The sequence below is a fragment of the Chelonoidis abingdonii genome, chromosome 19 (genome assembly GCF_003597395.2).
Source record: "Chelonoidis abingdonii isolate Lonesome George chromosome 19, CheloAbing_2.0, whole genome shotgun sequence".
Classification (NCBI taxonomy): domain Eukaryota; kingdom Metazoa; phylum Chordata; order Testudines; family Testudinidae; genus Chelonoidis; species Chelonoidis abingdonii.
The window spans coordinates 5680284-5704969 of record NC_133787.1 but is presented as its reverse complement, the minus strand read 5'-3'; the positions used below and the strand labels follow the sequence as shown (position 1 = coordinate 5704969).

The 24686-nt window shown below is 48.3% G+C and overlaps 1 protein-coding gene across 1 annotated transcript; it reads left to right on the top strand.

The window, feature by feature from the left end:
* The first annotated feature begins 8670 nt into the window (after positions 1-8670).
* Positions 8671-24681, top strand: CFAP263 (cilia and flagella associated protein 263). Its single transcript, XM_032785106.2, has 9 exons — positions 8671-8791; positions 10592-10718; positions 12369-12530; positions 15341-15496; positions 16075-16155; positions 16785-16940; positions 19006-19113; positions 20270-20425; positions 24054-24681. Exons 1-9 carry the CDS (start codon positions 8694-8696, stop codon positions 24144-24146), a joined length of 1137 nt encoding a protein of 378 aa, XP_032640997.1. The 5' UTR covers positions 8671-8693; the 3' UTR covers positions 24147-24681.
* Positions 24682-24686: the final 5 nt, after the last annotated feature.

The window sequence follows — 24686 nt, the reverse complement described above, 5'->3', positions numbered from 1 at the left end:
AGCTGATGTTTTATCCATTGATGAGGCTAATTTGCAGACACTTAAAACTAGCCCTTCTAAATACAGCCACTGTTTGCTGGAAGCTTCCCAGCTAAGACATCATGATTATCATCTCAGACCTCACGAGGAAGCCCTTTCCTAGAATTCCTCTGATGGAAGGAAGCGATAGGGTGACCAGATGTCCCAGTCTTATAGGGACAGTCCCGATTTTGGGGTCTTTTTCTTACATAGGCTCCTATTACCCCCCACTCCGATTTTTCACATTTGCTGTCTGGTCACCCTAGAAGTGGTGTTGGGGCTGGGAGCTGGCTTTCAGTGACAGGCCTCTGTCATCTGGATTTAGGCCCTGGAGCCCCTCTCAACTGCTAGACATGGAGGAGAGACAGTAAAAATCAAAGGAAAGGTGCAGAAATGCCCCAGAAGCAGCGGATAGAAGGAGTGGGGAGTACAGGCAGTGCTGCTTGTTCCCTGCTCCCCAGGAAGGTCCCTCAGGGTGTGTCTACACTCCAGCTAGGAACCAGCCTCCCAGCTTCAGGAGAGGGATTTCTGCTAGCAGAGCTTGAGCGAATGCGCTAAAGATAGCAGTGTGGATGTGGCAGCTCCGGCTCACAAGCCCTGGGGTTGAGTGGAGCTGCAGCCTGACATGTAATGTTCACACAGCTATTTTGAGCACTCTACTTGAGCCCAGCTAGCGGGGGTCTAGCTCCCTGGGCTGGGACGCTGGGTCCCTGCTGCAGTGTAGACATACCTTAGGCCAACAGGGCTCTGAGGAGGGGTATGTTGGAGGGTGAAGATGTGGAGCACTGCAGACAGTTTATGTGGCGGGTTCCCTAGATTAACCCAGGTAAGTGAAAGCAGCAGGGGTTGTGGCCACTAGGAGCAGCATTAGCTCCGGCTCTGTGCTGTCCTTTCCCAGGGAAGGGCGAATACACTGCATGTGTGGCCAACAGCAGCACTGCTTCTCTGGGAGCTGTGAGGGACCAGGTTCTTGAATCCAGAACAGAGGGGCAGGCAGCCCATCAGTGGGACTGGAACAAACCCATCTTTCTTTCCCCTGGAAGGGGCATGTCCATCAGGATCTCCGTCTAGTAGGCTTGCGATGGATTTAGGGTGACCAGACAGCAAGTGTGAAAAATCGGGACGGGTGGGGGAGTAATAAGAGCTTATATAAGAAAAAGGCCCTAAAATTGGGACATCTGGTCACCCTAGATGTATTCCTGGAGGTTTCATCACATGACATAATCTTTAACTGAAGCTTGATCTTTAGTTCCTGGAGACTCCAGGACAATCCTGGAGGATTAGTAACCCCACTAGGGAACCTCCTGCAGTGTCCTGGGATCTATGTCCAATTCTGCCTTTGGGCTTCATCTCAAGAGGGGACAATATGGACTGGACAAAGGGAAATGGAAAGAAACGGAACAGAAAATAAAGGAGATATGGGGAGGGGGAGCTGGCAAATGGGGACAGAAAACATATGGGGAGAGAATCAGCTTGTTTGGGCATTTCTGTGCTTCCCTGGTGCATCTGTTTTTCAGCATTCGCAAATGCTAATTGGTACAAACTCCACCACGCTGATGCTTTCCATGGGAACGTCTGTCTTCTTTGCCTTTGGCTGGGCCTGGAGATTATGTTTAGGAGTTTTACAAGTACCAAAGGATGGCGCCCTTCATTCTCTACTCAGAAACTAGAGTTCTATTTTCACCTGAAGAAGAAAACAGAACTCACTCATGCTTTGCTTCAACCAGCACCCAAAGACCAATCAAACCAGTGAAACAATGGTCAAGCCAGTGTAGGTGCCATTTGGGACCTGTTACCTAAGGGCTGGGAGACAGAGAGAACCTCTGGCTGTGGTGTGTAAGGCTGTTATCATTTAGAGGGTCAAACTCACTGCTGGTACAACTCCATTGATGCCAGTCATAGAATCATAGGGTTGGAAGGGACCTCAGGAGGTCATCTAGTCCAACCCCTTGCTCAAAGCAGGACCAATCCCCAGATTTTTACCCCAGTTCCCCAAATGGCCTTCTCAAGGATTGAGCTCATAATCCTGGGTTTAGCAGGCCAATGCTCAAACCACAGAGCTATCCCTCCCCCACTGAAATTGAGCCTGCTTGTGCCAGGAACTGCCAATGGTGTAGGGTCTGCTCAGAAAGGAGAGTCAGCCAGAGAACAGATGAAAGAGTAAGTGTCCATCTCTAGCTTCAGAGAGGAGCTGGGGAAAGGAATCAGTATCAGTCACAGCACAGCAATGGCCTTTTTTTAACCCACCAGCCTCTGGTTCCCAATTAACAGGGCTTTAGGAAGTGCAGGGCCCAATTCAAACATTTTCGGCGGGGCCCTGGCAGGTATGACTAAAAAAAAAACCATGTAAAAAACATCCTCTCATTCATTAGCAACCGGTTCCCTCTAAAAAGTTCTGATTTAAGGGATGTGCACAGTATGTATTTTTTGTACAAATAAGGTTCCCATTCATCTGTATTTTTAAAAATTCCTCCCAGATGGCGATTTAAGAACCAAAAAGCCTGACATGTCTGGGAAAATACGGATGTATGTGAACCCTACCTAAAGTTATTTTTTAAAAAGATGGGTCTGAACTAGAAATGAGCTCCGTTTCACATGTGTGGGTCCCTGCCACTCTCTGGGGGTGCGCTAGGGTGACCAGATGTCCTGATTTTATAGGGACAGTCCTATTACCCCCCACCCGTTCCAATTTTTCACATTTGCTGTCTGGTCACCATAGGGTGTGCACATGTGAGTCCCAGCCGCTCCCTGCCCCCGCATTGAAGCAGGTGTGCAGGGTTACTGCCCTGGGAACTGCAGGGCACCAGTGGACATGGGGCCAGCTGGAGGCAGGGCAGGGACTGACTAGAGGTAGGGTCTTGGTGCAGGCAGGGCAAGGGGTGCAGGGCTGGCTGGAGACAGGGGGTGTAGGGTGGGCTAGTTGGCGTCAGGCAGGGCCACAGGGGGGTGCAGCATGGGTTTGCAGGGCTGGAGACAGAGAAGTGCGGGACTGGCTGGAGACAGGGCAGGGGGTGCGGGGCTGGTGCGGACAGGACAGGGGGTGCAGGGCTGGTGCGGGAAGGGCAGGGGATGCGGCAGGGGCTGGCTGCGGGAAGGGGCTGCGGGGCTGGTGCAGGCAGGGCAGGAGTTGCGGGGCTGGTTGGAGACAGGGGCTGGTTATGGGGTGGTGTGGGCAGGGGGTGCAACAGGAACTGGCTGCGGGCAGGGGGGTGCGGGGTAGGGGGTACAGCCCACCCTGTAGGGTAAGTGCCCCCTTCTCCTCCCTTGCCCAATGGGGTAGCAGCAGCAGCCCGGAGCTCGGGGGCTATTTATAGGGCCCGGGGCTCCCCTGCTTCTACTGTCCCAGCCCTTGAAATAGCCACAGGAGCCCTGGGAAGCGGTGGAGCTTCAGCAGCTATTTAAAGGGCCGGGGCGGTAGAAGCATGGGGAGTCCCGGACTTTTTAAATAGCCCCCAGAGCTCCACAGCCCTACCCCAGGGCTCCAGCAGCGGGGCTCTGGTGGCAATTTAAATGGCCTGGGGCTCCAGTCCCCTGCTGGGAGCCCCAAGCCCTTTAAATTGCCCCCTGGGGAAGCTGGGCCACCCTGGTACAGCGCACCGGTGGGGCTTGGGCACGGGGCCCTCTTAGGCATGAGGCCCAATTCAGGGGAATTAGTTGAATTGGCCTAAAGCCGGCCCTGCCAACTAACACACTGTTCTTTTACTGGTAGGTATTTTGGAGCAATGATACGGTATTGTTAGTTACCTGGTATTACAGTGCTTTTGTTCCTGAATAGCCCTGATGCAAACTTAGACTCACCTGCTTCCTATTACTGCTGCTCTGTCAATGAACACCTGGGAGGCATTCAGCCCTGCATAAAGGGACACAACTCTATTGACCTCGAAAGAGCTGTGCCTGCTTATACCAGCATTGCATTTGACCCACGATGATGCAGAGGAATCAATTCTATTTCTCTTCAGTTTGGTGTTTTACACCATGCCCATCAATGAGTCACACTGGTCAGATTTAAAGCTTTGTGCACCTCAAGAAGGAAAGGTGCAATAGTGGCTTTAAGTCAACTTTACTGCCTGCCAATCCTGGGCTTGTCCAAACACCAATTCAAACCCTGCTGGTAATTACAGCAGCCGCGGGGCTGCTCTATTTAATGCTGGCTACCCATAACGCCCATATGGCCTTTCCGGCAATCAGCTCATAGGGGCTCTCTGGCCCAACCTCTTTCCCTGGAGACATCCCATATATTGGAAGCTACAAGGAGGATGGTGTAGGAGCCTTTACAGTGGCTTTATGCTACCCAAGAATTTAGAGCTGCTTTGCACTGCTGGAGGGCCAAAAAGCAGCCATAGTGAAGCCGAGGATCTGGCCCATACAGTACATCAAGTCCTGGAGTGCATTCCCTTACAGAGAAAATAGCATGGAAAAGCACACAGTGGGCCTGATTCTCTTCTCACGCTGGTGTAAGTCCGGAAGAACTCTAGTGAAGTCAGATGAGTTGGATAGTGTGACCCTGATGTGAGATCAGAATCAGGCCCATGGAGACTTCTGGGATGAGAGCCGAGGCAACGTCGGAAATATTTCAAAAAAATAAAAGAGACAAACAGATGGAATCTACCGTGCACCGGATGGCAAAATCCTGTAAAGCTTCCGCTTCTTGAAATTGACTAGAGAACCAAATGAGACTTTATAATAACAGACATCAGGGCCTACCTCGCCCCGATGTGGGACACAGCATTGAAGGGAAATGTCAGAGCTATGTAGCACTTAAAGAGGCCTTCACAAAGGAAATGAAGAGTTGTCCAAGCCCTTGGAAATTGAGGATGAGATGATCAGGTGCTGTGTACGGTGGAATAAGAATCTGAGGGATACAGAAATGCATTATCTTTGCTTTTGATTAGAGAAAGGGATTCAGTGTTTCCTATCAGGGTCAATTAGATTTCATGATAGTGTATGAAAAGGGTTGATTCATACCACCATATGGTGTAAAATAGCTCTGTGATATTGGCATGTCTGAAGTCTTGCTCTTTGTATAGTATAGTAATAAGGCTACAGCAACAATACCATATAGTTGAACAGTGCATATGACACAGGCAATTCTAGCTAGTGATGAACCCAAATCAAAATCCAGATCTAAACACCCTCAGTCCTTGAGAAGGTTTGGATGCAGGTCCGGACCCAGCTTCCCCAAATTCAGTTCCATTCCTGCTTCTGTCCAACACCAGAGCACGCCGATAATATTCCGAACAGTCATATTAGCAGACTGACACAGACTTGTATGTTGCAGCACCTTCAAGTTAACATTAGAGAACTCACATCACCCCATGAACGTAAACAAAGTATGCAGGTAAGTGTGTCTAGCTGCTATGGCTGCATGTGCAGATCGGGCAATTGTACATACAAATGACTAATTATGGTAACTTGCGTGCACAACCACTGACCCGTATGTGCAGAGTAACCAAGCAAACATGTTAGGCATGAAAGTACAAACCTTATTTAAAAATGAGGCTAAAACTGTCCAGCTTTTGGCTACTCTGCTATTTGGAAGTATGTACTTGTACCTATTAGTACAATACCAAGGGATTTTGAGGGACTCACAGAAATATAGGGCCAGTTCCTCAGCTGATGTTAATCATCTAGGGGTGACCAGATGTCCCAATTTTATAGGGACAGTTCCAATTGTTGGGTCTTTTTCTTATATAGGCTCCTATGACACCCCGACCCCGTCCCGATTTTTCACATTTGCTGTCTGGTCACCCTAAAATCAGCATAGCTCCGTTGCATACACTAACATAAATTCCTGGGGCTGGATAAGACTCCTTGCCAAATCTTCCTTCAATACCAGTCTGACTTTCTCCTTTGAACATGCTCTGTTACTTTTTACTGAGGACCAAACTGAACCTTTTGCTTAGCTTGATGTTTGATCATCACCTCTCCATACCCCCAATTTGTTCCCCCTGAATAGTGGATACTTTAATGTCTAAGAATTGACTTACTGTATGTTCTAGTTCTTGATAATTTGGAGGCCCATATTGCACATGGTAACCTCAGGAAGGATCCTGAAGTAATTTTTAGTTAGCTAATGGTTCAGGTCAATGTATATATTAGTTATTAAGGTTGCCTGGCACTTCTCATTATAAGACCCTGTTTTGAGCTGTTTATAACTTTGCCAAACTTTAACCTTTTGGGCTAAAATTTTACATACTGGGTTCCGTCTCAGGCTGATTGTTTTTGGTAAGTTCGAGCCAGAATGGTTCAGCCCCTTCTGAGAACAAGGCCAGGGAAAAAATATATTTTTTTGCCATTTAAAAAGTTTGGATTAACTTTTATTTTTAAAAATGCTAGCATCCCCTTCAGAACATTAAGGTTGCAAAGCACCCAAAGGTTAGGAAATGCCAACCTTGTTTCAGCTCCCTGGACATACATGATCACATACTATTTTTCCACAGGACCTCTGCCTGATGCAATACACAGGATGGACTTGCCTTGGGGATGAATCAGGGTTGTGTAGCGAAGGACGCTGTTGTCTGTAGGACCCCTGCCTCATTTGGAAGGTGTGTAGTAAATGAGGCAGGGGATTGCAGGAAGAGAAAGGATGGTATCAGGTTAAGGCAGTTGAACGCTGCCCTGGATTCTGTCCCTACCTCTGCCACAGAGTTCCTATGTGGTGCTGGGCAAGTCACTTAAACCAGACTTTTCACTAGTGGTTGCTAATTGGGTGTTCCACATTTTCTGGATATCCAGCTCAAGACTCTGAGGTCTGATTTGGAAAAGTACTAAGCATTCACAGTTATGACTGAAAATCAATGGGAGCTGCACTTTGAACGTGTAAGTGGTTTATAATGCTAAGTAATCTGAAAAATCAAGTCCTAGGTGGCTCAAACTGGGCACACAAAATCAATGGATACTTTTGACGTTAATCTCTGTGTGTGTCAGTTCATCATCTGTACAATGGGATTAACACCACCCTCTCACCTCACAGGGGTTCTGTGAAGATCAATTCATTAATATTTGTGGAATACTCAGCTGCTATAGCAATGCACACGATAGAAAAGACCATGAAGAAATGAATAATTCTGTCTGCATAGTGTGAATGGTGTGCAGGCAATAAGGCATAGGGCCACACATTGAACAATGAGGATAAAACAAAATATAGAATAGCTGCTCAGTAATTAAGCACTGTCCATCTTGTGCACTGAACGAAGTTGGGTTCCTATTGAAAAAATAGTATGTGATCATTAATTAAAGACAGGAGGGACAAATTAAGGTTGCGCAAGCATCTTAATTGTGGCATTTCCTAATTTCTGAGAGGTTGATTTTTGCAACCTTAATGTACTTTTAAATTAATTGTTCTGTATGTCCACACACACACACACACTCCCATAACCTTTTTATAGAAAGCGTATCTTAGAAAGCTTTGCTACGTTCATAGCCAGTCTCTATAAGTGATATAAGACCACAAGTAGGTGGCCATCTTGCTGGAATGGTAATGAGGCCACAGAGCTTGTTTCTTTGCTGAAGGATCAGATCCAATTATTCCTAAGATCTGTTTCGTACATGGGTTTTGACATATTCTGGTCATTCTGTGCATATGCAGTATCCTTGCTCGGCTCCTCTGCAAACATGATGTGAACATAATTGTGACACAATAAATCAAGTTTTAGCAACAGACCAGAAATAGGGAGAATGTTGCCACTGTCCTGATCCCACAGTAGTTATATAAATAGATTAACAACACATATCCCAACTCCAGTAGGGCTGGATGAATTTGTCACTGTGCTACGTGCGGAGGACAGTGATGTCTATTTACACTGACTTTGCAAACACATTGTTGGTGCTGCCACTGCCCTCCTACTCAACATAGCTGCGCAAAAGGCCTTGCATCTGCTTACCCCAAGTTTGAATTTGATTCAGTGATATCACAGTGGTGAGACACAGGCCCAGATCTTCAAAGGTAGCTAGGCGCCTAAATCATTGGGAGCTAGGCACCTAAATGCCTCTGAGGATCTGGGCCTTAGATCCTACTCCTGCACACAGTTATTCTTATGCACAAACCCATTGCTCCTGGCAGTCAACATACACACAAAAGGAACTGTTTGCAGAACTGGGCCTTGACAATTTACCTTAATTTTACTACTGGTATCATAATAAACATCAGCTCCATAGTCTGAAACAAAGAGATCTGGGTCAGAGGGTAGCAGGGCTCGGGGGGTGGAGGGGGCACAGGGAGAAGCAGAGCTCTGGGGTCGGGGGCAGGCAGGGCTCGGGGGGCCAAGCAAGGCTGGGGGCACAGGGGGATAGTAAGGCTCGGGGGGCAGCAGGGCGGGGGGCAGCAAGGCTGGGGGCAGGGGGGATAGTAAGGCTCGGGGGCAGCAGAGGGCGGGGGGGCAGCAAGGCTCGGGGGTGGGGGGGGCACAGGGAAGCAGAGCTCTGGGGTCGGAGGCCAGCAGGGCTCGGGGGCAGCAAGGCTGGGGGCAGGGGGGATAGTAAGGCCTCGGGGGGCAGCAGGGCTCGGGGGGCAGCGCGACTGGGGGCAGGGGGGACCACCCAGAGCCCGGGGCAGGCCATTGGTGCGCCAGAGTAGCTCCGCGCGGGCCGGGCCGGGCCGGGCTCCGGGTTCCAGGCCGACTGGGGCAGGGAGCCCAGGGCCGCCGCCGCCGCTGCCATGGTAACCCCGGGGCGCGATGGCGGACGAGGACTCGGAGAGCGTCCGCACCGCGGAGTCCCAGGAGCTCGCAGCCCTGCACCTGCCGCAGCTCGAGGCCGTGGTGCAGGAGACCAGGTACGGGACGGGGCTGGGCACAGCGCCCCCCAGCTCCCTATCCCCTGTGGGGGTGGGCACAGCGCCCCCCAGCTCTCGTGTGGGGTCCATAATGTCCCCAAATCCCACATTGGGTGGGGGTGGATACAGCTACCCCAGCTCTCATAGGGGGTACAAAATGCTCCCTATCCCACATGGGGCCCTGGGCACTGGACCCCCCCCCACACTCTCATGGGGGGGGTACCTTATGCCTCGAATCTCACATGGGGGGAGGGGCGCTGGGCACAGCACACTCCCACTCCATAGAGCACACTCCTACTCAGACATAATCTCCCCCCCAGTCTTTATAATCAGGGCAGGCTGAGGCAATACCTTCCCTATGGCCCTTATATGCAGGACTGTTTGAAAACCCCATCCTCTGTACACAAGAAAGCTGGATTATAACATGCTCCTCTTCCCCCTCAGTCTGTTCATATCAGCACAAGCTTGGCTCAGGTTTAATGTCCTCTGGCCCTGATGAGAGAGGGGTTTGGGGGTTATGTTTTCTATGTAGATCAATGCAAGGCTTGAAGCTGCTTCCATCCCCTTGCCTTTGGGTGCCTGTCCCTGTGATGAAGGGCGAAGCATCGTGATGTATTTGATAGTAAAGGAGGCATCTTATGTGTATTTGTGAGCAAAGTCCATCGTTCCAGACTGTTCAGGAACCATCTGCTAAACATTTTCTTCCCTTTATAATGAGTTCCCAGTAGATGATTCCATCTGTCAGTCGCTGGAAATAAAATGATGGAGCAAATATAATAAAGAGGAAATATACCGGGGACGTGGGTGGGTGGAGCTGTACAAAAGTCATGGATCACATGGGGATTGGGGGTTACTTGTAGTTAATTCTGAGGTCTCAGCACAGCCCCCTCAGAAAGGTGTGAGCCTTGTATGCAGTCAGAAAGCTTTTAAGGCTGGTGGGTTTTTTGATAATTGACAGGAGCCCAGTGGCATTCTTCTGTAATGATGTTCTGGGCTCAGCCCCAATCAGAAACATGAGAAAATAAGATCAGTTACTTTATCTACATCCTGACTGTGTGTGTCACTAGGGTGACCAGATATAAAGTGTGAAAAATTGTGATGCGGTTGGGGGGTAATAGGTGCCTATATACAAAAAATTCCCAAATATCATGACTGTCCCTATCAAATAGGGACATCTGGTCATCCTATGTGTCACTCACAACTGCTGATTTACCAGCTGGGGACATCTCCACAGTGAGTGCTGCTTGTTCCAGCTGGGAACGCCTTACTGGGATCAGGACTACCAGCAGGGATCCTGTATATGAAAGATCAGCCCCAGCTGCCCCAGCAGAAGATTTGAAGGGGTGCATTCAAAGTCCCCTTCCCCTACAGCCTGAGCTTCCATTGACATCCATAGGAAATCTCCCATGGATTTCAGTTTGAACGGGATTGGGGCTTTAATGAGCATGGGCCTGATTCTTTCATTTACCCCACTGTTGCATCAAGAAGAGAGTCAAGTAATTTGTCAAGTATCAGAGGGGTAGCCGTGTTAGTCTGGATCTGTAAAAGCAGCAAAGAGTCCTGTGGCACCTTATAGACTAACACGTATTGGAGCATGAGCTTTTGTGGGTGAATACCCACTTCATCGGATGCATGCTAGTCATTTGTGTGCATCTATGGATGTTTATGGTGCCCCACCTAAAATTTGCACTGCTATGAGCCTTATGTTTCCCCTCTGGTTTCATACACTAACTATAAGCCCTCTAGTCTCTTGTACCTGAAAGTCAGAGCTTGCTCATTCCAACCTCCACCTCCTTGCAGCCATGCCCTCTCCATTCTCAAAGTCGAGACAGAAATGTTTGAAAAATACTACAACAAGATGGAGCCAAAGGATCTGGTCAGCCATTTGTTGCCAGATATACACGGATCCTCGCTGGACCTGGGGCAGGTACTGTACAGAGCTACAGCAATAGTTACTTCTTGTTTGCAATGCAGCATTTCTGGGTCTGCTTGTCAACATGGCTCCGATTATCCAGCCGCCTCCCTCTCGCTGAGATTCTCATTTAATGCTTGCGTGAGAAGGGGTTCAAGGGGAGCAGTTACCCATAAACACATCCAATGGGTTTCCCTTTGCATCTCACCCAGTTTGAAATGTGCCCTGGAATATTTGACAAGAAGTGAGTGGAGCCGGAAAGTGATGTTTACCAGGCAACTTCTCTACTGTACAGCCACAGTGCTCAAATGTCCTAGAAGGGAATTAATCACATACCTGAGGTGAGATGCCGCTGCTCTAGCAGGCATCAGGGTTTGCACTGGCCCTTGCTGCAGCTGGATTCAGTCTGAAGACCAGTCCAGTTTTCAGTTTCCCATTCACCCCAGAGATGCTATTCTTTTCTCTTATACGATAACACTTTGTCCTTCCTGGCACCTGCCAGAGATCTGAAAATACTTTATAAGCACTAATGAATTTCTGTAAGGGAGGTTTATCCACATTTCACAAATCAGGAAACCAAGGCACAACAAGATCAAGAGACTTGTCCGAGGCCACACATCAAATCTGTGACAGGACCCACCTCTCCCAGACTCTCCCTCCTGTGCTCCAGCGAGCACTTTACTTGCCACTGTGACCTGTGATCCATGAGCTGGGCAGCCCCTGAGTTTGAGTTTCACCTTCTCAGCAACGCCTCAAGGAGTGGGAGCTCTGGCACTCCTGGGGGTAGATGGCGCTGTCTCCAAGCCTCGACCTGAGACGGGAGTAGCCTCATTGGCAGCCCTTTCCCAGGTGGAGTGGAGTTTAAACAGCAATCAGAACAGCCCCAGAGGGGTACAGATGGACATCACGACTAAACCGTCTACAAGCCTGATTCTCATTTACTCTAAAGTCACTTTACATTGCTAATTTACACCCTTTTTAAGGCCCCTTTATGCTGCCACTATGGGTCAGGCTTCAATGCAGAGGTGACTCATGATGGGCACCTGGGTTAGAGTAGCGCAGGTGTGAGCAGTCACACTTCAGAGCCCTGTTTGAGTTACTGGGTCCTCACTTGTTCTGCACCCACCTGTATGTTGTGGGGACTTCTGGGGGCACATCCCATGTGTCTTTGTGCTGCAGTGCGCTGAGCTGCTCTGTGAGTCTTTCCCAGTGAATTGGGGGAGAACTTGTCTGTCCTTCTGGATAGCCGGGGGGAATTGTGGGAAGACATTGCAGGAGTATCAGCACTCGAGGGATTTAGTTTTCATCATCACTGCCGAGTGGGTGCATTACCTGCTCATGTGAAAGCCTCCCTCTAACTTTAGCCTACTAGCCCAGGTTGAAGGCACCACCAAATTTGGGTGAGAGAGTTTTGTATGTGTACGGGAAGGGAGTTGGAGCAAGGTGAGGAAGTGCCTGCAGTGAAGACATACTCTAAGTGTAAATGACAATCAGGCCCATCATGTGTCTACAGATCCCTCACAGTCACTGTGGTTATTTCCTGTTCTAAGTATAAGGAGAATACGGTAACCATTGGCAAACATTGACTTTTTAATGGTGACCACTTTGAATGGGTCCTGTCACTGTCTGCTTGCTGCTTCAGTCCTTTGTTTCTCCGGACTGCAGACACGTACCAGACGTAAATCTAAATCCCGCGCTGCAGCAGATCGTTTTATAGGCCTGACAGTGGAGCAGAAGAATGATCTAGCGCAGCGGGAGCTGGATGCGACGAAGGAAGAAATTCAGCAGACCAAGGGGGATTCTGAACGGATTATACAAAACTACCAGGTACAGTTTTCCATGTGTTGTAGAATCTCTGGTGTAGTTAGTAACTTCATTTATCCTACCTCTTTTTAGCCTCATAGCACTTATGTTGTGAAGAAAGGATTGTTCCTCTGAGAAAGATGATTTGCTAGAGAAATGTGTTAATTTCTCTTAGATGCCTATAAATTGCTAACCCAGAGAGGAAGGTTAGTATGATTTATTTAGCTTTAGGGTTTTTTCTTTGACTGCCTTGGAGGATGCAAGTTGAGGATTGGTCCTGCTTTGAGCAGGGGGTTGGACTAGATGACCTCTTGAGGTCCCTTCCAACCCTGATATTCTATGATTCTATGATGCAAGAGCTGGTAGATGAACTAAGACAGACTACAGGAGCACCAAACACTTGCCTCATGCCCCCGTTAGATCATTTGTCATGGTGGCATTCCATTGTGTTACTACTCGTCCAGTTTGCATATCGGCTTCTTTAGGCTGCACAAAGAACAAAGGGGCTGGAATGTCATCATGCCAACATGTAGCATGTGTGCTGCTAAATGCTGTGATCACTCCTCTGTGAGCCTACAGCTAGCTACTGGGCAATAGCAACTTCTCGGGAGGCAACAGGAGGTGCGGGGCTGCTGCTTTAAAGCAGCTGTCCCAAGAACTCTGAAAAGCTGGTCCTGCTTTAAAAATGGCACGCTGGGCTTCCATGTTGTCTCAATGACTCTTTGTCAGTTTTACCCAGTTTACAAGTGTTACCCAGTGTTTTTTCTTAACTTCAGTGTCACAGACTTGCCCAAATCTGAGGGCCAGGCTCAGGGGGAGAAGGGCTCTTGTGCCTCACTAGTGATAAAAGGACAGAATTTTGATCTCACACTGATGATACCAGAGTAACACCATTTAAATCAATGGAGATAGTGGTGGCTCCAGGCACCAGCACTCCAAGTGCGTGCCTGGGGCGGCAAGTGGGGGAAGAGGCGCTCTGCCAGTCCCTGTGATGGCAGCAGTCAGGCCGTCTTCAGTGGCACGCCTGCGGGAGGTCCACCGGTCCCGCGGATTTGGCAGCAATTCGGTGGTGGATACACTGAAGTCGTGGGACCAGGGACCTCCCGCAGGGAAGCTGCTGAAGGCAGCCTGATTGCCATGTGTCAAAGTTAGACTCAGGACTCACAGTTTGTCAGACCACTCTGTTTTATTAGCACAGTGCTCTGCTAATAACTTCCAGATAATGTGAGCATCATGCAAGACACGAACTATCTTATTTATACAGATAAAAGGGCCTGAACTTGACAAGAAAACAAAGGAAGCAGAATCTGATAAGTTTACCTGGGCTAGACATGCATAGTTAATTTCCTTACTAACTTTTACCAGTTTCCGGTTAATGTTTCACCATTAGCTTAAGTGGGCTCATTGTTTATGCCGTAATGTTTCTTTTCCTGAAACCTGTATTTCAACATTTATTTCTGCTTAATTTCTTTAATCCATTCTTATTTTTAATTAATTAATTCTACTTTCACATGTGCTTGGGGTGGCTAAAAAGCTAGAGCCGTCCCTGAATGGAGATACTCTGATTTTTACACTGGCATGGCTGAGATTCATCTCACAATCTATGCCAGGAGTTGCTTACTTGCCACACCTCATAGTTCAGGGGAGGAAATGTTAGGATTTTAAAGAATCACCTTTGCTTAACTGAGTAGGCAGGTTTGCTTGATACAGCGCTGCAAGTGTCAGATCTGCTGATCCATGTGCCCCTTCATCCAATAAGGGTTTGTTTTTTGAGGTCCCTAAAAATTGCAAAAAGGTCTTTAAATGGCAACGCTGCCTGGATCCTAATCCAGAACATCAACACAAATCAATTTGGAAGGGCTTCTTCTACGCCAGAGGTAGGCAATCTATGGCACAGGTGCCGAAGGCAGCACGCGCGCTGATTTTCAGTGGCACTCGCACTGCCCGGGTCCTGGCTATCAGTCCCCGGGGCTCTGAATTTTAATTTAATTTTAAATGAAGCTTCTTAAACATTTTAAAAACCTTATTTACTTTACATACAATAATAGTTTAGTTATATATTATAGACTTATAGAAAGAGATCTTCTAAAAACATTACTGGCACGCGAAACCTTACATTAGAGTGAATAAATGAAGACTCAGCACACAACCGCTGAAACGTTGTCGACCCCTGTTCTACACTATAAAGGCATCTTTCTTTTCTTTCATCCCACCCACTTCTGTGTTGGGAGAGTGAAATAGAAGCCCTTTGATTAAGCTAAATGGTTAGAACCTAACTGTATCATCCTGACAGGTTTCAGAGTGGTGGTAGCCATGTTAGTCTGTATCAGCAAAAACAAAGAGGAGTCCTTGTGGCACCTTAGAGACTAACAAATTTATTTGGGCATAAGCTTCCATAGGCTAAAACCCACTTCATCGGATGCATGGAGTGGAACATGCAGTAGGGAGGTGTAAATACACAGCACAGGACTTCTCATTGTTTTTGTGTCATCCTGAATATTCATATGTTCTTATCAAAAACGGTGTTTTGAACACAACCATTCCTTCAGACTTAGTAGATCTGGAGATATTTGCAAGTCAGGCAGGACTGGTTAACCCTGAAACTCAAGTACAGTAGATGCTTTGCTTTTTTTGTTCTTCAATGAATGAGAGATTGATATTATTACCAAAACATCACTGCCACAGGGCAAATAGGGCAAAATTCACAGATGTCAATGGATTCATGCCAACAGAGAACTTGTCCCACTGTTCCTATATGTTGTTCTCCACCCCAAGGCCCAAAAAATGAATGGGAGATGACATCTCTTTACTATAATGTGACTTTGATTCTACAGGCTGTCATGGAAGAAGCAGATATTCGGTGGGCTGATATTAAGAAAGCCACATGCAACTTTAACAAAGACATTATCCAAACGATATCCAAGAAGAAAGGGAGTGTCATAGCTTCTCAGAAGGTGCTGAGATATCTTGAGGAGAAGAACCACTACAGGGTCAGTTCAGAGTTATGTATTTATACATTTATTATATACCAGGCTAAATAGTTTAGACAAAATCCTGATCCATGAATAATCTCTCCCACGTTTGGGGCCATATGTAGACCTACCTTGGCAAGTCTGTGTGGATATCTCCCATTACCTTGCAATTCACTGTTACAGTAGTGCATTAGAAGCCAGCTTGGGGATTCACCAATGACATATCCAGCTATGACACAGGAGATATGGTACGTGAATGACTTCATAGCTCACCTATGCACAGCCTAGTGGAGGTTGGAGGAGTTACACAGCTGATGCATGTGGGATTTGAGGCAGGGTGCTCTCCCGGTTACTGTCAGAGCATTTCTTATTGATCGATTTATATAGAGGGGCGTGAACGACAGCCTCGTGGGGGTGCTGCCTCCCCTCCTTTTCTGGCCAGTGATAAAGTGTCATGAAAGTTACACCATGGCTTGGAAGAACAGGAGTGTCACAATAAGAAGTGGAGCCCGGGGGCTCTCTCACGTTGGGCCCCACCGTACCAATGATGGAGAGAGAGCCATGACCATGACAGTATATCCCGGTGTCTTTTTCAGGATGCAATGAAAGAAAAATTGCGTTTGAAAAATGATTCTCTCAAAGTGCAGAAGAAAAAGTTGCAGCTGCAGCTCAAGCAGGTGTGTAAAGACCAAAGAGAAACAGGGAAGCTGCAGCCCTTTGAAAATGAAAGGGGCCAATGGCAGCTCGCTGCAAGCAGGCAGGGGGATTCCAGGGGCTCACCTAGACAAGGGGGTCTAATGTTTCTGTGTATTTTCTCTGCTTCTAATCTTAACTCCTGTGACTGGCAGAGATTGTAGTAATCTCTGAGTTTATTAAGAAAAAGCCCCAACCTAGAGCACCTGGTATGTTCGAGGCAGGCCCCAAAGCAGCTTAATACCTGTGAGAAGGTTGTGCAGAGATCCTGCAGAGTGGGGATGTGCAGCCTTTCTGTGCTATGGAGAAGATCTTGGGTGGATTTTTGCAGCTCCTCATGGAAGGGGTAGTGTGGCTGTCGCAGGAGAATAGCCAGTGGTGCTGGAGTCAGGCACTGCATGGACCCTCTGAATGGAAACCCAGATTAAGAAGGAAGCAGCAGGTTATGTCCACTACTCCTCCTCATTCCCTGCGTTAGCAGCCTGGCCAGGTTGAGTTGAGGATTCCATCCTTCAGGGGCCCCCCACGTGCTATCCCCACAGAGCAAAGCCCTATTATGTGGCCTTTAGCCTCAGCTCCGTGATCATCAGCCTGTGTCTTTGCTGGCTTACAGAAAGAAGAGATGGGCGAGGCACTCCATGAGGTTGATTTCCAACAGCTGAAGATTGAGAATGCTCAGTTTTTGGAGAAGATTGATGAGAGGAACCAGGACCTGCTACAGCTAAAACTGACAGCGGGAAACACTCTTCAAATCCTCAATTCCTACAAAGTGAGTCAAGCCCATGGCACCTGCATTCTCTTTTTCTCTTTATCTCCTGCAGGGTAAGGGGGGTGGGGGGAATGCTTAACGCTGTCCCTCTCTCTCACACACACTCTATTTCCAGGCCATCTCTTTCAATCAGAGGCATTTTTACTCCTGTTTAACAGCTGCCTGGCTTGCCTGCGATATACATTGCAGCAGGTGGGGGCTGGGAGTTGGCACCTGCCCTGGAATTTTTGGAACCATTTCTTTGTTGATGGATTTGCCTGCCTACAAAGATCCTTACATTTGCTGTGGCTGCTAGGGTGTGTTCTGATACATCCTCCTGATGTGTGTTTTGTGGCATCCACACAGGGCCATCCTTACCCATACACAAACTATGCAGCTGCATAGGGCACTAGGAAATTTGGGGCACCAAATTGCCCCAAACTTCCTGTGCCTTACACAGTTGCGTGCTGCTCCTGAGGCTGGCCCGATCATCCTGCCGGCTGAGCCGGCCAGGAAAGCTGCCCCCGCCCCTGCTCTGCCTATTCCCCAAAGCTCCGCCCCTGCTCTACCCCAGCCCAGCCCCCGCTCCACCCCTTCCCCTGAACTACATCCTGTGGGACTGCATCAGGGGTCGGCCCTGCACTCACCAGGCGGTGAGAAGTGGAGTGACCTGGCCCTAGCCAACTCCGCTCCGCCCCACCGGCTCCCAGCTACCCCGCCAGTGAATCCTGGGGGGTGGTTCCCCCTTGGCCCCAAGTCCCAAGGCTGGGAGCCAGGGAAGCAGAGCGGAGGGGGCAGGGGCTGGGGGCAGGTCACTCCACTTCCCACCACCCAGTGAGTGGGGGGTCAGGCCCACCCTGCAATCACCAGGCTGCAGAAAGTGGAGAGACCTAGCTCCAACCTGCTCCGCCGGCTTGTGTTGGGAGGGCAGTTTCCTCCTGTCCCCCAAACCTGCTTCTGACCCCCCGCAGAGGCCTGGGGCCAGGCCCCCCCGTGGCGGGGGGTGCTGCATAGGGCACCAAAATGTCTAGGTACAGCCCTGCATCCACATGTGCTGGTGCAAAGCTGCAAACATTGCAGTGTAGTTATTTTGTCCCACAGGGCAGTAAGCAGTAACCTTAGCACTGACCTACCTAGAGACTCTTGTGTATCCTTACTGCTGTGATCTCGTCAGTTACGCAGGGTTAAGACTACCCAGTCCTTGGAGGGATGATCTTCAAGAAAACTCCAGGTGCTGCTGCAGGTGGTGGAGGGGACTCATTAGGTGGAATCCTCCCCTCTGAGTCAGTACTAACGATGGGGCACTGTGCTGCCGCAGATTCTGTCTCTCAGCGGTCATATAAAAAAAGAGGGATGTGGTCATTAAAGGTTCATCCCGTGGCAGTTTTTGCAAGAGTTGGGCTATTGGGCATAGTATCCTGAGCAAAAAACACCTTAGGCATTTCTAGTGCACTTTTCGCTTCCCTTCCACTCCTGCCTGCAGTGGGTTTACTGCATTCCACCCTAGAGCTGGCTGCACCTCTGGGAGAGGAAAAATGAAAAGCTTGTCAGTCCATTGCATATTTTAGGATCCCTGGGTATGGCTACCTTGTAAACCAAGGGGGAGATTTTCACAGGCATGTGCAACTCCCACCGACAGTCAATGGCTCTGGATGCTTTACTCCTGTGGAAATCTTCCTCCGAGTTATTGTTAAACCACACTGGGAAAGGCCAGGGGGAAGATTTTTCCTTTTCCTTTTTCCTGGAGTAAGAAACGTTGGGCTGCAGCAGCAGCTCCACCTCTCACAGTGTTAGGACACAGGCCTACCACTCCTTGATGGCTACCAAGTAACATTGTGCTAGAACGTGTTAAACAAAGGCTAGATCCCGAGGCTGCCATCTACAAGGGAAACTCAGAAATGAGATGCCTCGTTGATGGATGCATTCTGTGACGAACTGGCAGTAGGGAGCGGAGTCCCAGAAGGCCAGCCCAAGATAAAGCTTAAGAGCCTCGGTGTAGTGTAAAAGGACTCCAGCCTTCCTTGGTCACTGATGAGCCGTTGCCCTCCTTTGGGCTCGCTGACTTTACCGCACTGTGCTGTTTCAGAGAAAGCTGCAGAACGCCACCGCAGCATCCGCCCGCCTGATGAAAGATATCTCCCAGAGGAAGGAGGCGCTGGAGAAGATGGAAAGGGAAACCATTCTGGTGGAGGAGGTAGTAGGAACATCAGAAACAATCCATACAGGGGTTGTGGGTTTACTTGGTTTTTAAATCTAGAAATTTCATGTTATGAGACCATTTCTTTTAAGATTTTCTAACACTGGATTACTGCATAGACTAGTAAGTGAGGTTGGTGTTGAATTACACGCACATTTTGATCCCATTTCCACGGGTGTAAGGCTGGAGTAATTCCATTCAAGTCAGTTGCCCCCATTCCGATCACACGCTTGTTTTGCACTGTGGGTAACTGATGACCTCAGCGGAGTTACTCTTGAGTTATACTGATGGGATCACAGTCTGTCCCCACAGCTCTTTGTAAGCTGCCCTTCCCTAGCGTAGCAGTGGGAGTCATTTTCACTCCGGCAGCAGTCGGGAGGGAATTTAAAGCACAAAAACCAGGAGATGAAGGACTGAAGATCTCAGAGCTGTGTTAACTTGGCCACATACTTAGCTTGGAAGCTCTTTGAGGCAGAGACTGTCTTTTTGTCCTGGGCATGATCTCTGATTAGGGCTCCTAGACACAACCCCATACAAATAAGAGATGATCATAATAATATCATAAATTGTCTGTTACATATGTAATTAGCAAAGGAATAGTTCATTACAGTATATTTAATTGTAGTACTAGAAGCTGGGTGCCTAAAGTTATGCTGTGAAATTTACATTCAGGCACCTGCAGGCAAGTGCCCTGGTACCAGAATGCCTGTGTACCTGCAGCTTTGATTGAAGTCAGTAGGATTTAGTGGTGCTCTGAAAACCAATGCTCACTTTAGGTGCTGAAGGATGGAGTTTGGACTTTAACTGCAGGCACCCAGCTTCGGCAAAACTTCCTGCATTTAATATCCTTCCTCTTTTTAGAGGCAATGCCCTTCCCCCTCCAAGGAAGGCACGAAGGAGGGCCCCGGCTGTCACTGTTGCAGGCTGTAGCTCCAGGGAGTTGCCCAGTGAGTTCAAGCAGCTCCGGAGTGCCCCTGGCAGACAGAAAACCGAAACGCTAATATCAGCTGCATTCTGCTCATCTTAGTCACTCGACCTTCAGTTTTAGGAGGATGGGGTTTTTTTTTTGTTTTTTTGTTTTTTCCAAATTGCTGCTTTGCAGAAAGCAGTGTCCCACCTAATCTACCTGCCTTGGATCCTTTTCCTCTCTCAGGAGCGAGCCAAAGCAGAGAGTGTGAATAAGCAGCTGCGGCAGCAGCTCTCAGATTACAGAGTACCCCCAGTGGCGAAGTATGTCAATCAGAAGATGGCCATCTGTGACCTGGAAAACAACATTAAGATATGGGAGAGGAAGGTGGAGATCGCCGAGGTACAGTAAGACAAGAACTCCCGGAGTCTGTAGCTGAGCATAGATGGTGTCTGTGTCCTTCCCTCTACACAGCTGGGGTTTAACTTCAGAGGGCACCTGTCTGTGCCCACCCACGTTCATGTGATTATGGTGAAGGGGTCTGTTGCTTTGCAGCAGGAGTGGGCGAGTTGAGTTGTGGTTTTAACTACAGTATAATTGAAGAACTCAACGAACTTCCTGTTTACAAAGCAGCGATCGTGTCAGAGATTGAACTGAATATATTCAGTGGGCAGAGTGGGTCTCACAGTTGAACTCTGAGGCTGGAACCCAAGGGGTTTTAAGCCAGAACCTGGTTATTAGTGAGTTAATAGGAAGCATCAGCAGTTATTATTATCTTGACCTTTTTAACAGCTATCAAATACAGAAGAGCAGCAGAGTAAACGTCTCACCTCTGCCCATGTAACCAGTGTGGGCCTTTTCAAACACCCACGCTCGCTCGGGACTGTTTGAAAATGTTCTGGGGCTGATTTCTGATCATCTCCGGTAGCACGCTCCAAGCACTTTACAAGCGTTCGTTATCCGTGACTAATCACTACCCCTGTGTCACGCTGGCTGGAGCAGCTGATGACTGGGAGCTCCAGCCTCAGGGCAGATGGTCAAAAAGCAGGGCAGAGACATCCCAAATTGGTGGTATGGTCTGTAATTAGATTTCACCAACCTAGTAACAAGTGTGAACTGCTAAAGCGCTGGAACAGCCTTACCATGGAGTCGCTGACAGTCGCCTTGGGCATTCCAGTTTATCTTGCCACCCAGGGAAACTGGGTTATGTGATAGATAGTCACTGTCACCTGGGGTGGCTGGGGCAGGCCTCACTGGGAATATCAAGGTCAGGGCAGGCTGCAAAGAGGAGAGTGGATCCTCCCGAGACTGGTAGGTGACACTGATGTTAAACTCCCCAACCAGTCACAAACCGTGCTCCTGATCCCCTACATTCGTTATCAAGAAGCAAAAAAATACAGCCCCCTTTCTTGCATTCCAGTTCTCTGGCTCTCAGTCAGCACCTAGGTGCAGCAAGGTGAGGAGTTCTTTAAAAACTCTTCTCACTATACAAACTGTTCTTCTGACCCCAGAGGGCCAGCCACATTGCCAGTCAATATTTTAAGTTGGATCTTACCCTAAATCCCACACTGCCCGCCAATCCTTTAGTATCTAAAACGAAAGGTTTATTATAAAGAGAAAAGAAAGAACAAGAAGAGAGGTGTTAAATAGTAAAGCAGTCACACACATACATAGACTTCAAGGTCCATATATCAGGTTCTTGGTGAGTTTGCTGGCTTAAAAGTCCCTCTGGAACACATCCACAGCTACGGTATATTCAGTACTTTGTTCAGAACTTCAGTTTGTAGCAAAGTTCCTCCAGAGGTAAGAAGCAGGAATGAAGACAAAATGGAGATGATGCAGTTGCCTTTTATAGTCTTTTGCCATGTGGCTTGTATTTCCTTTGTTCCAAACAGAAACTGCCCAGCACATGGCATGGAGGCCTTAACCTTCTCTGTCCACAGGCTTTGCTGCTCACTCATAAGGTGTCTTCCCTGGTTCCTTTCAGTTGAAGTCCCTTGATGGGCCATCAAGCAGGCTAGGCAGTGCAGATGCCAATCTGTCTGGGAGTGTCACCCAGCAACACAGCACAAGCTTGGAAATACAGCTATACCCTACATATCTATAACGCAGAGTACAAAGGAGATACAAACATATAAACAAGATCATCATACTTGGCAAATTGTAACATTTTTGCAGATGCCTCACATGTCATATCTGGCACAGTTCATTGCAATTTTACAATATTGGCATCCAAAATATCATAAAGTGTCTCCCATATTCCATACAGTGTCGCAGTCACTTTCCACCAAAAATCCCAACAATATTCAGGCTGTACGTATCCCAGGCCAATTGTACTCAGATCTCAATGCAAAGACAATGCCTGTAGCCAATCCTGTAATTAACTAACTAAAGATTTATTAACTAAGAAAATAAATGAGAGTTATTGACAACAAGGTTAAAGCAGGAAGCACACACAGTCTTAGATTTTAAACGGTAATATGAGCTTCTATAATAAGCAGCTCTCTGTGTCCTTTAGGGCTGACCCATGCGAAGCAGCACGGCGATCTCTTGCTTATGTTTTGCCTCTCAGAGTCCAGACAATATAAAGAGACCTGGTTCCTCCTTGCCAGGGATTTTTATCCCCTTCCCTCCAGAATCCAAGCTGATGGGATAAGTTCATGCACAGGCCTCTGCTTCCTGGAGGGAGTGAGGAATGCAGTCAACAAGGTTTCTGTCCTTCGATGAAAACAACGAGGAGTCTTTGTGGCACCTTAGAGACTAACACATTTATTTGGACATAAGCTTTCGTGGGCGAGAACCCACTTCATCAGATGCCTGGAGTGGAACATGCAGTAGGGAGGTGTAACTACACAGCACAGGAAAAGATGGGAGTTGCCTTTCCAAGGGGGGGCGGCAGGGGTCAGTGCTAACAAGGCCAATTCAGTTACATTGGATGTGGCCCATTCCCAACACTTGACATCTTGCCCAAATAAATGTGTTAGTCTCTAAGGTGCCCCAAGGACTCTTCCTTGGTTTTGCTGATACAGACTAACACGGCTGCCCCTCTGAAACCTGTCCTCTGGTGCTACACAATGCCTCATTTGTCTTCAGTGGGCCATCTTGTGTGCAGGACAACCATTTTTACCTTAATTAATGCTTCTCTCCCTGTCTGGTGAGTTACACAATTGCAGAGGGTTACAATGCAAACTTATAACTTTATACCATGGGAGACAGATATTGTAAGTTGGATTAATACATGCAGCATCCTACAAGCATTCCAGAAAGTCTAACACTGACATCTGTTTGAACTATACTAACCAGACTGGTTTCTAGCTGCGCATTTGTCAGTGTTCAGTGAGGCCCTGGGCCTTGGCAGGAGCTGGTACCTGGTCTGCCAGCGTCACAGCCCACTTTACTGATGAAGAAACAAGCACGCATGCCATAGGTTGCCTACCCCTGCCTTAGATCATGCCCTGTTACGCAGTGAGCATAACAACAATAAAGGGGAACCTTTTAGTGCCTAGTGGGAAGTTCTCTGTATTGAAACACAACCCTTGCCCCACAGCTAGTGAATTCAGATATGCAGTAGTGTGATGAAACCCGGGCAGGTCCCTAGTAATCTCTTATGTTCATGGTACAATCTCCCCCCCGTTCACTAACGCAGAGAGATGGCCCTATGTTGCATACTTAGGTTGTAGGGTCTTTGGGGCAGAGACCAGCTTTTTGTTCTGTGTGTTGTACAGCGCCTGGCACCATTGGTTCCTGGTTCAGGATAGGGCTCCGAGATACTAGGATAATACCAATAATATTAAGGGTTAGATCCACCCTGGGAGCTGAATCCAGCATTCCCCAAAGTTCAGTGTTATTCAGGTTCAGAGTCCTGAGGTTCAGATCCCAGTATAAACAGCTGTGGGGCATCTCATTGCTTTCTATATAGTGTTCAAAGGAAAGCCTTGGGAGGCAGTACCTACTCAAATGCCCTGGGTTTACAGTATACTCCATGGCAGTTTGCCATTGGCTTCCTATTTCTCCATTTTTACTTCTGCAGATGTCCTTGCAGAGCTACCGCAGAGCTTGGAACAAGGTCAAGGTGGCCAGTAACCAGCTACAGCTTTGTCTCCCCCTGCAAGGTGGCCAATGAGAGATGTGGCTGGGAGCCAGCCACATGAAAAATGAAGCTATGGACTGGGGGAATGCAGAACACTTTCTACTGCAGCTTGGTCTGGAGGGAACCATTTCAGCCCAACTGATAAAGAAATCAAAACCGCCTGGGTTAGGACTCCTTTAGTTTGTCCAGTCCCCTTTGTCGGAGAGGCTGGAACATCCAGTGGGCTCTGGCACCTGGGTTCTTTGTGGGGCTCCTGAGCATCCCTTCCCTCTCAGCTACGTCTGATCAGTTACTCTCTGGCGATTGTATCTGGACATGTTTACAAGCACTGTCCTCTTTGGACTGGCCCTTGGGATAAAAGGAATCAGGAGAGTTTTGGGGGGGAGAAGTTTAAAGTTTAATAGCCTGAGTGAGTGCCAAAATACAGAGGCGGATTCACACACAAGGGCGTTGCTGTGGGGGGAGGACGTGTCAGCACCGTGCACATGGATCATGCCACATAGTCGCTGTCAACAGCACTAAAACGGAGGGAGTGCTGGGAATGGTCCCCGAGGCCAGTCACACAGGTGCCTC